This window comes from Falco cherrug, chromosome 3, assembly GCF_023634085.1.
Source record: "Falco cherrug isolate bFalChe1 chromosome 3, bFalChe1.pri, whole genome shotgun sequence".
Lineage (NCBI taxonomy): Eukaryota > Metazoa > Chordata > Aves > Falconiformes > Falconidae > Falco > Falco cherrug.
In genome coordinates this window covers 13,137,585-13,152,991 of record NC_073699.1, presented here as the reverse complement: position 1 = coordinate 13,152,991, position 15,407 = coordinate 13,137,585, and the positions used below count along the sequence as shown (strand labels likewise).

Sequence of the window (15,407 nt, the reverse complement as noted above, 5' to 3'; positions counted from 1 at the left end):
CACCTACAAAGATGTTGAACAGCACCAATCCCAATACCAACCCCTGAGGAACACCACTCATCACCGGTCTCCACTTGGACATTGAGCTGTTGACAGCAACTCTGTGAGTGTGACCATCCAGCCAATTCCTTATCCACCAGGTGGTCCATCTATCAAATCCATGTGTCTCCAATTAAGAGACAAAGATGCCATGCAGGACAGTGTCAAATGCTTTGCACAAGTCCAGGTGGATGACATGAGTGACTCTTCCCTCATCTGCCAATGCTATCATAGAAGGCCACCAAGTTTGTCAGGCAGAACCTGCCCTTAGTGAAGCCATGCTGGCTGTCACCAATCACCTCTTTATTTTCCATGTGCCTTAGCACACTTTCAGGGAAGATCTGCTCCATGATCTTGCTGGGCACTGAGGTGACACTGGCTGATCCGTAGTTCCCCAGGTCTTCCTTTTTTCCCCTTTTTGAAAAAGAAGTTTATATTTCTCCTTTTCCAGTCAGTGGGAACTTCACCAGTCTGCCACAACTTCCCAAATATGATGGATAGTGGCCTAACCACTTAATCTGCCATTTCCCTCAGGACCCGTGGATGCATCTTATCAGGTCCCATGGAGTTGCGCACCTTCAGGTTCCTTAGATGTTCTCTAACCAGATCTTCTTCTACAGAGGGATAGGCATGGCAGAGATATTTCCTGGGTCTCTTTGTACCTGAGTGCTGGGGCTGGGAGGAGGTGACTATGTCACTTCTTCTACCCAGAAACGAAGCATGAGGATCTTGGAGACATAGATCCCTGCAATCACTTGGAGACAATCAGCTGCAAACTTCTAGGGGGTTGCAGGTAGGGCTTGAAAGCTAGCTGGTGCCCAACAACAGACTCCCAAAAGCCTTATTAATCTTAGATGCACCTAATCTTGCTTAATAAACCAATCATGTTGTCGCATGTTATTTCAAGGTTTGCATGATTACAGGATACCATAAACCCCATTAACTCTCCCTTGGCCTCCAGGGCTGTGAAGATCATGCCAAAGTAAACAAGTGAGGTTACCGAGCAACTAAGGAGGAACGATAACACAGGCACATCCATCCACCCATGTGCAGAGTCTTACAGGCATGTGCTCCTGCTGCCATCACCTTTTCAAAAAACACAGCCACCCCCCATATCTCCTAGCCCAAACACCACTGGCACCATGGTTCAGAGGTTGGGAGATGGCTGTGCCTTTTGTGGGATGGATCCTAACACCCTGGCTTAGGTCTCTGTGACTTCTCAGCTTGAAGAGAACATCCTTGTCCTCCCCTAAGCACTGCAGGGTGGGGAACCCAGATATCTGCTGGTGGGGTGGAGGATGATTGAGCTCTACATGTTGGTGGGCTGCACAGAAACATCCATGGGGCCAGGGCAAGTTGAGAAAAGAGAGTCTGGATAAAAGTAAGGGGAGCTGAAGACCTCAGCTTAGACTTGAGATTAGGAAGCATTTCTTTACAGAGAGGGTGGTCAAACACTGGAACAGTCTTCCTAGAGAGGTGGTCAATGCCCCATGACTATCACTGTTTAAGAAGTGTTTAGACAATGCCCTTAATAATATACTTTAACTTTTGGTTGGTCCTGAAGTGGTCAGGCAGTTGGACTAGATGATCATTGTAGGTCCCTTCTCACTGAAATATTGTATTACATTCTATGCTATGCTATGCTATGCTATGGTATTATGTGCTACCTACCTCTGTTACCCCTGAGATGCTTACAGGGAAAAAAAAAAAAAAAAAAAGGCAAACTCAATGCATGAAGAACCATTTACATTTTGCTGCTATTTATTGTGTGGCACAGCATTTTCTATAGGGGTTACATGCATTTGTGTGACCAAAGGATTGTCCTCTGTTCAGAAAGTTAGTGCTTGACTGCACACACTTCATATTTCTTTCCCACAGACCTTGTGGCTTGTTGAAGCAGCAGCCTGTCAGCAATTGCATTTTATTACACATGAAAAAAGTGTTACATGTCTGCCAACCCCAACTTTTTTCTAGTGAGTTTGAGAGGATTTTCAAAAGGGACCCTAAAAGCTGAAGCTCAGACCTGTGCATGCATCCCTGAACTGCCAGTGGGAGGGCAGGTTCTCGCACATGTGCCCTGGTTAGGTGACAGAAATGCTTGCTCATCCCTATTTCCCATTTGATGAAAAACACTTGCTTTTTCTTCCTCATTCAGGAAAACTGGCACAACAAGAGGACTCCAATAAGGCTCTCATCTGTGTTTTTCCACTGGATAAGGATTCATGAACTGCTTTCATAAAGGGGTAATATTGCAGATCAGCCTGAGTAAAACACCTCTCAGCTCCTTTATCCAGCCCAGCCCTGCCCCAGGACACTGTTGAAACAACAGATCCTCTAAGGATCCTTTCTGTGATGGCCTTCTAGCTCATGAGATCTTGCACATAGCTTGGATCGCCCCTGGTAACCATGACTTGAAGGTGACACAGTCACAAATATTGAAAATTATTGTGCTTGGAGAGCTAATTTTCCAAGAGCAGACTAGAACAGGCTGGCTTGTTTAGCTTAACAAAACATCCGACAGGACCAAATGCCCATAGAAATACCATCTCAGAGCAGGAAGAAGCAAAAGAAATATTTTATTATAAATGTGTTTTCTGACCATTACAACAGTGAGGGTCTGGAACAGCATCCTGCCAGCAGAGCCACAAAGATGCATATATATCAGACAAATTTTTCTCTTTAAAGAAGTGATAAGAAGTAATGATAAGGGTTGAGTCTTATAAGCTGAGGAGACCCTTTGCATGTGCTCATTGAGATTAGCAGTAAAAGCCCCTTGAGGCACCTAGACTGGCTTCGTTTGCATGAGCAACCCTAACCCACCCGTGACATCTTTGCACAGAGCTGGCACAAAAATGTAAGCTTGCAGAAAATCCTACCGTGATCTGAGATAACCAGAAGGTAAAAGAAAATAATCTCCTAGTTGCATTCCCTGAAGGCAAATATAAATGACACCCCTTTCCCAAGCTGGCCATGCTGGTGATTGATAGCAGTTTGTTTAAAACCCCTTATTTTCTGGGGCAGAAGCCAGATGTCTTGCTATTAACTACTCCTGCTCGCCAGGACAGCTTTTCTCCTCTGCTGTATATGTGTCAGAGTCTGTCACTGTCTCCTGGGTGTTTGTTTCTTTTTCAGGTTTGGATGTCATCCCCAAAACACAGTGACAGCTGTCATGACACTAAAAACACCGCTTCCCCTGTGTCCCCTCTCCCAAGAGCCAGGAGACTGGCAGCAGCCAGGAAAGATTAAAAACAAATTCTGGCTTGTTTTTGGCCCAGCTTTACAAGAACATGGCCCATTTGATCACAAATTTGTGCATGCACAGGTAACAGCATACAGTTGCTGGTTTGAATTCGTTGCATGGGAAGAGTTTGTGAAGCCCCTGTGGGTTTCAGGAAAACAGATATTCAGGTGGAAGAGACTCTACTGAAGCCTCCGCTGGGACTGAAGACACTCAGCCCTTTCTAAGGCTTCAGAGCATCCATGACGAAGAGCTATTTGTTAATGAGGCTTAGTTGTTTTGCCACTCACATCAGCTCATGTTGAGAGTGTCCTGGTGCCACCAGGAACACCACTGCCCACTGTGGGTTGGTGCTCCTCACTGGGAGCAGTGGCACAGCCTTCTGCAAACATCTCCCATCACTGCTGCCTCACAGCCACACGCTGAAATCCTGCCACTGCCCGGAGGAGGGTTTCGACTGGCAAAGTGCCACCCACCCCTGGGATTTCCCATAGGCAAGTGGAAAATCATTGTGCCTCAGCCTGTGTTTGTGCCTTGCCTGGGGAACCAGCCAAGCAGCAAAGGTGTGTGCCTAGCAGCAGAGCTCAAAGGAGGTGAAAAACTTCTCCCAGGCATCAGCGTGCTCCTCACCCTGCTCCTTGCAAGTCCAAAGGTACTGCAGAAGCAAAGGCACCAACATGAGCACCTTGACATCACTCAGTCTCCTTTTCCAGGCAGGCTTCTGTATCTTATTCCCAGATTATTGAGCAAAAGCAATTTCTTTTGCAAGGAGATGAAGAGAGGTTCATACCCGCCCCATTACAGCTGTTAACAAGACAGGAATGAACTCTACTGGTCCAAACAATGGTGAGTCCAGAGCAAGGATGTGTGTTGAAACAAGAGTCGGACAATGCTTCCGTACTGGTGTGCCATCACTGATGTAACTGAGGGCACATTAAATTGCCCTTGCAATGGGGAGGAATGGCCTGAAGGCTTGAAAAGCATCTTCTCCCCTTGTATTCAGAGACCTGCTGGCCAAAGGGAGCCTGTACTGGTCTTGTTCAGATGACTGGGTTAGATGTTTTGGACTCTGATTCATGGATTTCATATGGCTTTCGGTTGTCTTTAACATGGTGGATCTGCATGGATTTCAGCAATATGCCCACAAGGGATTAGTGCAAATTTGGTTCACCTCAAGGCACAATAGCCTTAGCCATATTTACTAAATGTATTCAGAAACTTAAAGCTCATTCAACACTAAAGATGTGATGCAGGACTGTGCCTGGAGGTACCGATGTGTGACAATTCTTGTCTGTTTAATAAGGGTTGAGTGGGGGAAGGAGATCAGGATCCAGACCAGCCTCAGACAGGGCACGGAATGATTAATTGACACACCTTGGGTTTTTTAAAACCTCATGACAAACTATAGAGTGGAGCCTCAGGGAATGGGGATGAAGGTATGCAGTCCATCTGTCCCATTCTTTTACAATACGCTGAGCATCCCTCTCGAGTTCAAGTGACCTGAAATGACTTTGCTAAATTGAGATACCGACCACCATGCTGTTTGCCTCCCTGCTCCCTCAACATATCTGCTTCAGGCACCCTAAATTTCCTTTCACCTATTTTTAGGGGATTTGCCTTGTTCTCAGATCTGGGGCCATACTGAATAAAGAGGCTTTGGACTCATGTCCCTCTGGAATTAGGGATGTGAGAGTTGTGCAAGAAAGCAATGAAGATATCTGAGAGAGGATGTGCTGGCATGTCAGAGGCAGCCGTTCCAAGTCATCCAAGGCCTAATGTGGAAAAACAGATCTATTTCAAGAAGGAAAAAAAGTGCACATGATAGGTTTTAGATGAGAAATAATTTGGGAGTGATATTGAAAATGATATCACTCCTGCTGCACTTCAATCCTGCCTAGTGCATTTTATAATTAATAACTACTTCAGATGAAGTGACTTTCTTTTGAATGTGCAGTATTAAACATTTAAATCCCTATCTGTAAATATAAGACTCTGGCAGATATCTCCATAAGCCTTGCAGCTACATGGTAATGTATATTTATATTCTAGATAGGTATTTTTAGCAAGAACTACAAGTTCTTTCTGTATTTGATTACATCAGAGCTCTGTTTTACATGAAATGCCTGGACTGCAAAAATACCCCTTTTTTTTTTAATTCTCTTGAAGTTCTGCAATAATTTCTGTCCTTATCTCTTTTTCTTTCATGCCCACCTGGATTAATGCACCTTCCAAGTGGGCTGTATGGTTTTCCCCCCCTTCTTGCCCTCTCAAAGAAGAAAAAAAAATTAACAAGAATCAAGCAGCAAAACACTTCCTGGTGTTTTCCACCTTGCAGCTTGAGCCAGCCTGCAATCAGGGCATGCCAGGGTAACTACCACCACTCATGGCTACACATGATGTGACCAGTGTCCTGCTGTGGAAAGCAGCTGCAAATGATCCCTGCTGGAAACTCTGTTCCTCTAAGTGTGAATCATGCTGTTTGTGTAGCTTTGCTCTCCCACGGCACCCGTTATGCTTTTGTGGTAATTGTGCCCAAGTCAAAACAGCAGGATTGAACCTGGGTCCTGATCCAGCCCAAGCCAAGGCAGGGTGTATACTGTGTTTCCAGAGGAGAAACTAGCTTTTGAAATGTCGACTCCACCTTCAAGACATGTGGAGCCCAAGAGAAAAGGCCACTCAAGGCAGACACATCACCCTGATGGCTGGCTGGAGGTAGCACTCAACAGGGCTCACCAGTTTGAATATCCTCACCAATACGGGTCTCCAAACACCTCCCTGAAAATTTAGTCTCTGGTGTGTTTTACTCTTTAATTTCTAGACAGACAAAAGTATTTGTAGATTTGCAGCTGAAAGGAGGTGATGCAGATCAGGGCTGCGCATCTGTAGGGCTGCCCTACATTTGCAGAACAGCTGGAAGGTGATGTAAAAGGCAACTCCTTGGCCAGATAAAGCATAAGGCACCAAGGAGTGCTCTCACGTCTCTGGACATGCATGGAATGACTGCTGGGAAGAACAAGCCCCCAGAGGGGCAGGTAAAATCCTTCAATACAGCAACAGCAGCATTGGATGCCACCTGCTGTGAAGCCTTATCTCACAGGGCCGAGAGGCTGCAAGTTTTTTATGGCCCTTTGGAGACACATCTTTCTCTGTTCTATTTTATTCAGCCTATATTTAAACTTGCCTCTCCATATGTCCACTTGACCCAGTGACGCAAAAGTCTGCCAACTCCTTTGAGTCCCCTGGCAGCGTCCTGCATTTGCTGGGGCACTAGTGCTTGTTGGGTTTGACTCCTAGGGGCTAAATAGGAAGAATAAATAAAAGCAGTAACTAAAGCAGCAGCAAATCAGACTTCACAAGGGCTCCCAGTGACAACTGTTCAGCCTGTGGCTTATGGCTAACACTGTGTGAACAGATGAATATTAATGCAAAGGACATTTTGTATCCCTGACACTCTGTGTGAAGGGCTTTTCACTTGGCTTAATCTAGGAACATATTGCAAGTGCTTTGAAGCTAAATCCTGCCTTTGACTCTGGTTTGGCTACAATAGAAGCTCACTGCTCTGGCAATGGAGCCATTAACAGACAAGTCCCAGGTGACAGGAGATGTGCAGCACAGTGTGATACAGGATGCTCACAGCCAGCACCAGTGACACAAGGAGGCCAGTGGTTCCCATCTGCAGCATCTTTGCAGTGCAGAGCAGGTCCCCAGTGGCTGCTCCTGGCTGCCTGCTTGCTTTGCAGTGCTGAGCTCAGTTCTCTTTGCCTGCTGCAGGAGGAGCTGAACCAGGAAAACCTCCAGTTTCCCCTGTGCATTCCCCAAATGAGCCTCCTGTCCACTGGACAGTACTTTACTCTGCTGCCACTCTTCTCCCGATCCTCTTCCAGCAGGGACAGCTTTAAATCTATCCCTTCCAAGGAGTATTTTTTGTACTCCCTTACTTATTCCTTTCTGTAGCTTTTCCTCTCTCTGGCACAGGGCAGTTTGGCAGCTGCATAACCAGCCAGAGACATGACCTTCCTGCAGCCTGTGCTGCCCCATGGTCCTTCTTCTCTGGGTGAAGGCTGAGCACACAAGAAAGATGCTGCAGGTTGAAAACCAGAGGATCCAGCTTTATTTGCCAGATTCTCACCCAGAAGGGAACCCTCACCATCCCAGTCCCTCTGTATTCAGACCTTGCCCCATCTGCATGTACAACACATGGAGTGAAGTTCAGCCCCCGTTAACACAGCACAGGACTCTGCAGACAGTGTGGAAAAGCAACTGAGGAAAGTGACTTACCCTGGAGCTTGAACCCAGAATAGAAAAGGGGATCTGGATCTAAGGATGGCAATGATGGTGGTTTGCTTCTGGCCTGACATGTCAGACTGTTTTGGAAGCAGGGAAACAGAGAACAGATGAGTAGGAAGTGGATGCTGGTGCTCTGTGTCTGCAAGAGTGGGTGTAGTATCAGCATTCGAGTAAATCCTGATCATTATTTGCTCAACGACATCCCCCACCCCACCCCCTGCCACCCCCACCCCCCACCCCAACCTCAGTATTGCAAGGGTGTTTCAGGGAAGCTGTCACTGTTTTAGTGAAGCACAGAGCATTTCCCTTCCAGAACAAAGGGGCTTACCATCCTCCTGAGCCCCAGGCTTGTGCTGGGCCCTCTGCCAAGGAATACAATGTCTTGTTAAAGTTTTCTTGCAAATGGTACTGAAGTAGACCTTGAGAAACAATTACCTCTGTGCAATGAAGAAGAAGAGCCCCCCTGCTTATTCCTTTGGTTTTCTGGTTTGTGTCTTACAGAAACAGAATGAAAAATGGGGAAAAAAATAGAGAAAACCAAACTTAGCCACAGAGGGTGTTACAGGGATGGCATGAACACACAAGGATGGTTCACAGGATGTACCCATGCTCCACTCCACCCTTGCTCTTGGAGGTTGCCTCCTGCTCCCCTGGATGTGCCCTGGCAGTAGGAACAGAGCAAACGGCAAGTTCCTTGGCTTTCCCCCACCGGAGAGGGCTGTCAGCTGGGCACACCTGGCTCATCTCTATCTGCTTCCACTCCATCTGGGTTTACAGCAGACAGGGCATCAAAATGAATCTTACTGCTGCTCCAAGGGAAAATGGAGCAAATCCCCAGCTGGGACCCTGTAGTGCTGCTAACCAGTGTGAGTAAAGCTGTTGGCTTTTCCCAGAGCTGAGGGTCTGGGATAGTCATTACTTTGCCTTTCCTGTGGTCCCTGCTGTGAAGGGATGGGGGAGGGCAGAGTAACAGAAGTCGCTTGAAATGATCTGTAAAACATCTGGGAAGGGAAATCCAGGAGCTCTGATTGCAACCCAAGCTCAGGCAATTTTGTCTAGCCAAACTCCCAAATTTGCTTTTGCAGGTCTAACCTGCCCTGGCCTGTTAGTCCAGGGCATTTTGAGCTTTCCAGAAATACATCCCATCTCAACACATGAAGACTGAGCCCTTCTGAACTCATTCCATAGCTTATTCTAGACAGAATTAAGTGCCAGCTTTCTGCAACTGCAAGCCACACTCTGCTGGGCAGGTAGTAAGTGGGGACCAATATCCACCTGATGCTCTGACTCAGGAAATTGCAGCAAAAATGGAAAAAAAAATAAGCCAAGCTCCTGGTGGAGGATTGGAGGATTTTTGGGGGGTTGTACACAGAGGTTTAACAGAGGCACAAAGGCACAGGTTGTATGAGAGCTGGGGGACACCTGTGAAAAAAAGTACTGTCTATGTTCAGCATGTGTAGAACCCCGTGCTCTCGCTGAGGATGATGCTAGAACACCAGCCTTGATGGCACTGCCCAGTCCCTCTTGCTGCACAGAGCTGCAGTGCTTCATCCACTGCTGCTCCCCACAGAGGAAAGCTGCAGCGGGAGATGCAGATCCTGAGGACCAGAAGCGGCTGAAGGTGAGGAATGTTCTGCTTAGCAGCTGGAAACTGGAAATTTGAGGGTTTTAGGTCCAGGTGCCCAAACTCATGGCTTGAATCCACTTGATAGGACTGAAGATGAGTGTAGCCACACATCAGTGAAGAATATTATTCCCAAGGCACCTGAGAGTTCAGGAGGCAGCTTGTCGGAGAGAGGAGTTGGGGTGTTTTGGCTGGAGTGTGGGCACTTGTGATGTTACAGAGCACTCTGAAGGAGCGTGCCAATGACCATGGCTGTCAGACCCAGTGCTGCAGAGCTGCTTCGCACCCCATCGCTGCTCCTGGTGTCATCAGTGCAGAGATCAGTGTAGCAGCATGACTTGGGTCTGGTTGCTCCTATCCCATCATAGGAGATGCACTCCACATCACAGCTTCTGGTCACGGTGATGTTGCCAAAAAAGGGGTAACCTGAAACAGGCAGATTGGAGAGGGGGAGAAGGATTAGACAGAAAGAAATGGTAAAGGAAAGTGCAGACATCTGGCATTGAGAAACGCTGGCTTTGTACAATAGAGGGGAACTAAAAGTAAAGTGTTTATAGGTAAATAAAGGCAAATAAATTGTTGAACATCTCTAATCCACGGATGCCTGTAATCCAGATTACTCTTTGTAGGAACGTGCCTGCCAGTTCTCCCTGTGACCCGCTCTCCCCCTCCTGCTCCTTCCAGATTTATTCTAGTACTGCCAAGGGACAAGGGCAAGTCACAAGTCCCTGCCTATTTTGTTCAGGTGAGCTGCTCCTGCAATGGCTCTGCATGGAAGGTGTCAGTGTAAAGAAGCACTGCTGTAATGCTGGCACGGTCACTGGTGAGATGGTGTTTGTTAGGTGGAAGGGTCTACAAACAAGGACAGAGCCCCTGAGTTTCTGCAGTGTGTTTGCACACATCTGTAAGTCCAGGGTCCACAAGGACTGAGGGATAGGAAAGGCAAAACAAACAGAGTAAGCAGAGTAAGTCCTGTATACTTCACTATGAGGCTCTGAATCGGATTGATTACTCTCCTTCCTACCCTGCAATTGGATAACTTCACCTGAATTCTTATAGAGAAGTTAAAGGACAATACTAGTTGTGACTGGGAGAGGGAGAGGGAAGCATGGCTGTTAAGTTGAGGAATGTGATTCTGTCCCTCTGCTCTCATGAGACCCCACCAGGAGCACTGCATCCAGCTCTGGAGTCCACAGTAGAAGAAAGACATGGACCTGTTGGAACAGGTCCAAAGGAGGGGCGTGAAGATGATAAGAAGGCTGGAGCACCTCTCCTGTGAGGACAGGCTGAGAGAGTTGGGGTTGTTCAACCTGGAGAAGAGAAGGGTCCAGGGAGACCTTACAGCAGCCTTCTAGTATTTAAAGGGGGCCTACAGGAAAGATAGGGTGGGACTCTGTAAAAGGGCATGTAGTGAGACAATGAGAAATAATGGTTTTAAACTGAAAGAGGGGAGATTTTAGATAGATATTAGGAAGAAATTCTTTACGGCGAGGGTGCTGAGACACTGGAACAGGTTGCCCAGAGGATGTCCCCTCCTTGGAAGTGTTCAAGGTCAGGTTGGATGGGGCTTTAAGCAAGGTGGTCTAGTGGAAGATGTCCCTGCCCATGGCAGGAGTGTTGGAACTAGGTGATCTTTAAGGTCCCTTCCAACCCAAACCATTCTGTGATTCTACAATCTCTCCCCATGAGCATTCACAGCAATCAATGAAACTTACCTGAGTCTACGGAGTGCAGCGTCGTTGTGCACACGGTGGCTTTCGGGGGGCACTGGGTGGCTGTTCTGCACTTAGCAATGTCCGTTGGTTCCTTGCACGTGTAACATCGTAAGGACTGGGCTGCAGAGGGGAACAGAATGAGTTTGAGGTGGTCACAGCAGCGAAGACAAACAGCTTCTCTGCTCTGTGGTGGGGACTATGTGATGGTCGGTGCTTCATCCCCCCCTTGATCAAGATGCAGTCTCAGAAAGTAAGCACGTCTGGAGGCAATGGCAAGCTTGGATATGTTGGGGGGAAAGACCAAACCCCAGCACCAAAGGACAGGGATGGTGTTGCGGGAGTTAAGTGTGATCACCACCTTGGGGGCTCAGCAGCCCCAAACCAGCAGGGGTTTAGAGAGATCTATTGTTTGAGCAGCGTTGATGGGAACTTTGCATCCTCTGCAAGAAATGCTGTAACACAGAGCAAAATATCTCCTTCTGTTGAGAGCAGCATTTACCACCACTGAAAGACTGGCAGTTCCGCCCGTCCCTCCACCCACAGTGACGGCTCCGTTGCGCTTGTTTAGAGGGATTTCTGCAGAACCTAGCAACTAAGAGCAGAATTTAAATTTCAGAGTTGTATCAGAGATTCTAAGGGCTGACTGTGGCCTAAAAAGCACTTTCATCAGGGGCTACTGCTGCTTCTTAAAAGAGATGATGCTATAAACCTCTTGCTGCCTGCCTGCCTACGGAAGGACGCCTTTACATATGCAAGCATTGATCACAGCAGTTGCTCAAAAGTCTCGGGATGAGACCTGTCCGACCGCAGCAGGCAGATACCGAGCGTGCGTTTCTCCGGAGTCGTGCTGGTGTGGCTTGATGACAGAAACCAGCCTAAGTTGAGTATTTTCTGGCGTACCTGCCTTCTACCAGCACAGCAGCTGAAGCGCCACCCAAATGCATCCACTGCCATCTATTGGCAATATTGCAGAGAAACAAGGTTTTCTCACAGTTCTGCAGCATCTGCTATCAGAGAGGAACCCCTGGGACTTCATGATAAGGATAAACATTTCTGAAGGCAGTTGTTTGAACACCTGACTCCAGAAAGTGTTTTCAGGGCATCTGCTTCTTTTAGCACCTCCTTTGGAAAATCCAGCTGTGAAATAGAGCCTACAGGGTGTAAAAACTTTCTTTGTGGTCTTTGCGGAGGTAGGAAGGACTTTTTAATGTGAGCAGTGATGGTGTTCTTGTGGCCATATCCTTTGTGAACAGGTGCAGGGAAGCCACTCCCGTTTACCCGAGCTGAGGACTTTGGTAGAACCCTTCCAAATGGCCCATGAGAAGCTGTTTTATACTTTAACATGTAGTGCCCACTGAGAAAGAAAATGCAACATTGTCAACCTGACAAGTATATGGATGTCTGTGAGTGTGTAGGACTGGGTAATATGTGGATCATAGAATCATAGTTGCGTTTAGATTAGAAAAGACCTTTAAGAACATCTAGTCCAATTGTTAACCTAGCACTGCCAAGTCCACCAGTAGATCGTGTCCCTAAGTGATGGAGCAGTGATAACTTAAAGCATCTGAGAAACTGATCTGCAGCCTTCGGGTTGAGTGTTTCCTCACCATTCTCATGGGTGAGCAGGGCAGTGCCATGGGCTCTTGGGGGAGTTACTTCCAGTTAAGAGCAGGCTTAAAGAAGATAATCCTCAGCCCCTTTATCTTTCACCGACTCTGTGTGGGGCACTCAGTGGACACTTGTTTTGTAGGAAGGGTTCAGTGGAAGAGGAAACCCCAAAATCATAAGGATGAGAGCAGAAGAACTGAACATAAAGGACAGTGCTGTGTCCTGATCTGAGGCCAATAATTCACCATTCATCTCTGTCCAACAGTACTTTCTACTCCTTGATATTAAACCTCTGGAAGATGGATGGTCACAGACATATTCCTCAGCTGCAAGAAGTGTGCCTGGACTAGTTGCCTCGCACTAGATCATCCCAGAAAAGTAATTTCTGCCCTATTCTCAGCTATAAAGCAAAAGATGGTGTTGCCTCTCTGTTTCCACAAAGTGCTCTGAGGCCTGTGGGTAGAAACCTGCTCCGTCAGTTCCTCAGCAATCCCAATAAATCCAGGACAGGTCTCGGCCCAGAAAGAGGATAAGAAGCACGTAATACTCCACCTGTGAAATATGTTGAAAGAAATGAAAAAAAAAACCAAACCCAAACAAAAACCAGCAGGTACTGAAATGTAAAAAAAATGTGGTAGCTGTATAACAGTCCTGGTTTATAAAAACACCTGTCTGGGTTCAGCCCTGTCGTGGATTTGACCCAGAGCATGTCCTTCAGCAGACAGTTGGATCTGCTTTAGAGACAGGTGGAAGGAGTAACGAGGGTAGGGGGATTTAAAAAATAATGCAGCTTGAAGAAAACTACCACGCACAGACAATTGCAAGGTGTATGACTTTCAGCCTTCTACTTGCAAACCTTTGAATGATCTCCATGTAGCCATGCCTCCAGCCCCTCCCCAGCCACCTCCCCAGATGGAGATGTTCAACCCCTGTCCAGGCTGACTTTCCTCTGAGATCTTTCAGAGTCCCATGAGAGGAGCCTGGGGATCTCTAGGGCCCATGGGCCATTGGTTAATACCCACTGGGTTGGTGTCACCCCAAGGATGACTCTGTTCCAGGCCAAGGATGTATTTGCAGTGGGTCACAGATAGGCGAAGTAAGAACATAGCTATGAGCAGAGCCAGCTGCCAGCTTGCCCAAGACCCAGACCTATCAGAAACCAAATGTAAACAGACTCAGGAGAACTGCCTGTCTCTGCCTATATCCTAAACTCTAGAAATCAGTGAAAACACTGGAGCTGCTGGTTCAATGAACCTTTCCAAAAATCATTGGAGTTATTTCTCATATCCTCACTCATACCTATACTGAAGCCTCACACTCTGGTTTTCAGAGCTTCCAGCAGCCAGCTGGGAGGTTTTAGGGATGGCAGGATCTCAGGATGAACATAATCCATCCCATCCTGAGGGGACACATTGGCAGCTTAAAAACTTGTACTGCCCTGTGCCATGTGGCTGTCATTCACACCTTAGGCTTACCAAGCAGTGTGTCAGTCCCCTCCATCCCACAGTATGATCTGAACAGGGTCGGGTGACAGGTGGCAACCCATGCATCCAAATGATGCGCTCTCCGTGAGGCGTTAAGTCTCTGCCCACTAGGAGTGCATATCCCCTTTCCCATTCACCCTCTCCCATGACCTTCTTAAATACATAAAGGCATTATTTTCCCTACCTGGGGATTATCAGGTCTTTCTGCATTGATGCCTTCCCCCTCCCCTCCCAGGCATTTCCCAGGTGGTCCCTGGGGAATGTAGCAGTCTTACCCGACTCCATGTATGCCAGGCCAAGCAGCAGCCCAACCAGAAGTGTCTTCATGCTGAAAGCAGATCCGTGCAGTCAGGGCAGTAAAGGAGAGCTGCTCCCGGGGACCTTTATATGTTTTCCCACCCTCCACCTCCTGCTGATCCTGTGGGCGGATTCCCTCAGGGTGATCAGGGAAGAACTCAGCCCCAGTCCGGATTGGGATTTATGGAGGAACAAGTTCCTTGAGGAGGTGACATCACCACAATGAGAAGACTCCTGCATACATCGGCTCTTCTTCAGGTTTATGTCCTGCGGCTGGTCCCATGGAAAAGGAAAAACACGGCTTGCTCTGCAAGAGGTGGCCCCATGCCAGTGCTTGGATGGGGAATGTGACAAGGTATGTTTGTTCCTTCCAGTCTGGCTCTGTGAGCTGACAGCTGGGCTGTGTCATGCGTGCTGCATTGGGCAACAAGAGTTAAGATGTAAACAGCAGCAGGCTGGACTTCCACACATGTTGGCTCAGTCTCACCAAAGCCTGTGCCGTGTTTTCGTGCCTACTGCTCTTGGAGCTGGAGGGCAGGAAGCTGGTGTGGCTGGGTTTGCCCAAAGCATGTATATTTTCCTAAATCCAGTGCAAAGGCAAGTTCAGTTTCTGGCTTCCAGGGGCTTAGTTATTAACTAAGGTGCTGAGCTGTTGGGCATGGGAGTCACTGAAAGGCCAGTGGGCGTGAGCATGGGAGATGGTGCTTCCAAGTCTGGGATTTAGATATGTCATTTTGTTTCAGGTCCTGGGTCATACTGGCAGAACAGGGTGCTGTGCCTTCTTTTGAAAAGCTATCAGCTCCTTGGCAAATCTTATTCTGAAGCTGGGAAATAAACCCAACATGGAGAAATGGATCAGTTTTCCCACTGCAGTACCTCCCTCATAGAAAATTTCACTTCATGCATTTCAAGGCAACTTTCAAACAATAATTATATTTTTTAACCTATGTACTTGTGGAAACAGCTTTAAAAGCTTGCAGAAAGGGAAAAATGCTTTGCTCTTCCCTTTTGACTGAGTCAATGACATTTTGCACTTCACAGGAAAAGCTGATAGACTTTGTGTTGGGTTTTTTGTGGCCCAGGATGGAAAACCCCAGCGTTATGCAATTTCCCAT

At 47.4% G+C, this 15,407-nt stretch overlaps 1 protein-coding gene across 1 annotated transcript; it reads right to left on the bottom strand.

Annotated features, from left to right (window-relative positions):
* Window positions 1-8,900: 8,900 nt before the first annotated feature.
* On the bottom strand, window positions 8,901-14,637 carry LOC102048506 (secreted Ly-6/uPAR-related protein 1-like). The gene is made up of 3 exons (XM_005444472.4): window positions 14,271-14,637; window positions 10,904-11,023; window positions 8,901-9,614 (listed from the first exon to the last, which is right to left on the bottom strand). Exons 1-3 carry the CDS (start codon window positions 14,320-14,322, stop codon window positions 9,403-9,405), a joined length of 384 nt encoding a protein of 127 aa, XP_005444529.3. The 5' UTR covers window positions 14,323-14,637; the 3' UTR covers window positions 8,901-9,402.
* Window positions 14,638-15,407: the final 770 nt, after the last annotated feature.

Excerpts from the sequence above, each read along its gene's own strand:
- LOC102048506 (XM_005444472.4), bottom strand. The coding sequence starts at position 14,322 with ATGAAGACACTTCTGGTTGGGCTGCTGCTTGGCCTGGCATACATGGAG. Across the intron at positions 11,024-14,270 it reads CCTGGCATACATGGAGTCGG|CCCAGTCCTTACGATGTTAC; the intron begins GTAAGACTGCTA and ends TCCCCTCTGCAG. Across the intron at positions 9,615-10,903 it reads GCTGCACTCCGTAGACTCAG|GTTACCCCTTTTTTGGCAAC; the intron begins GTAAGTTTCATT and ends TGCCTGTTTCAG.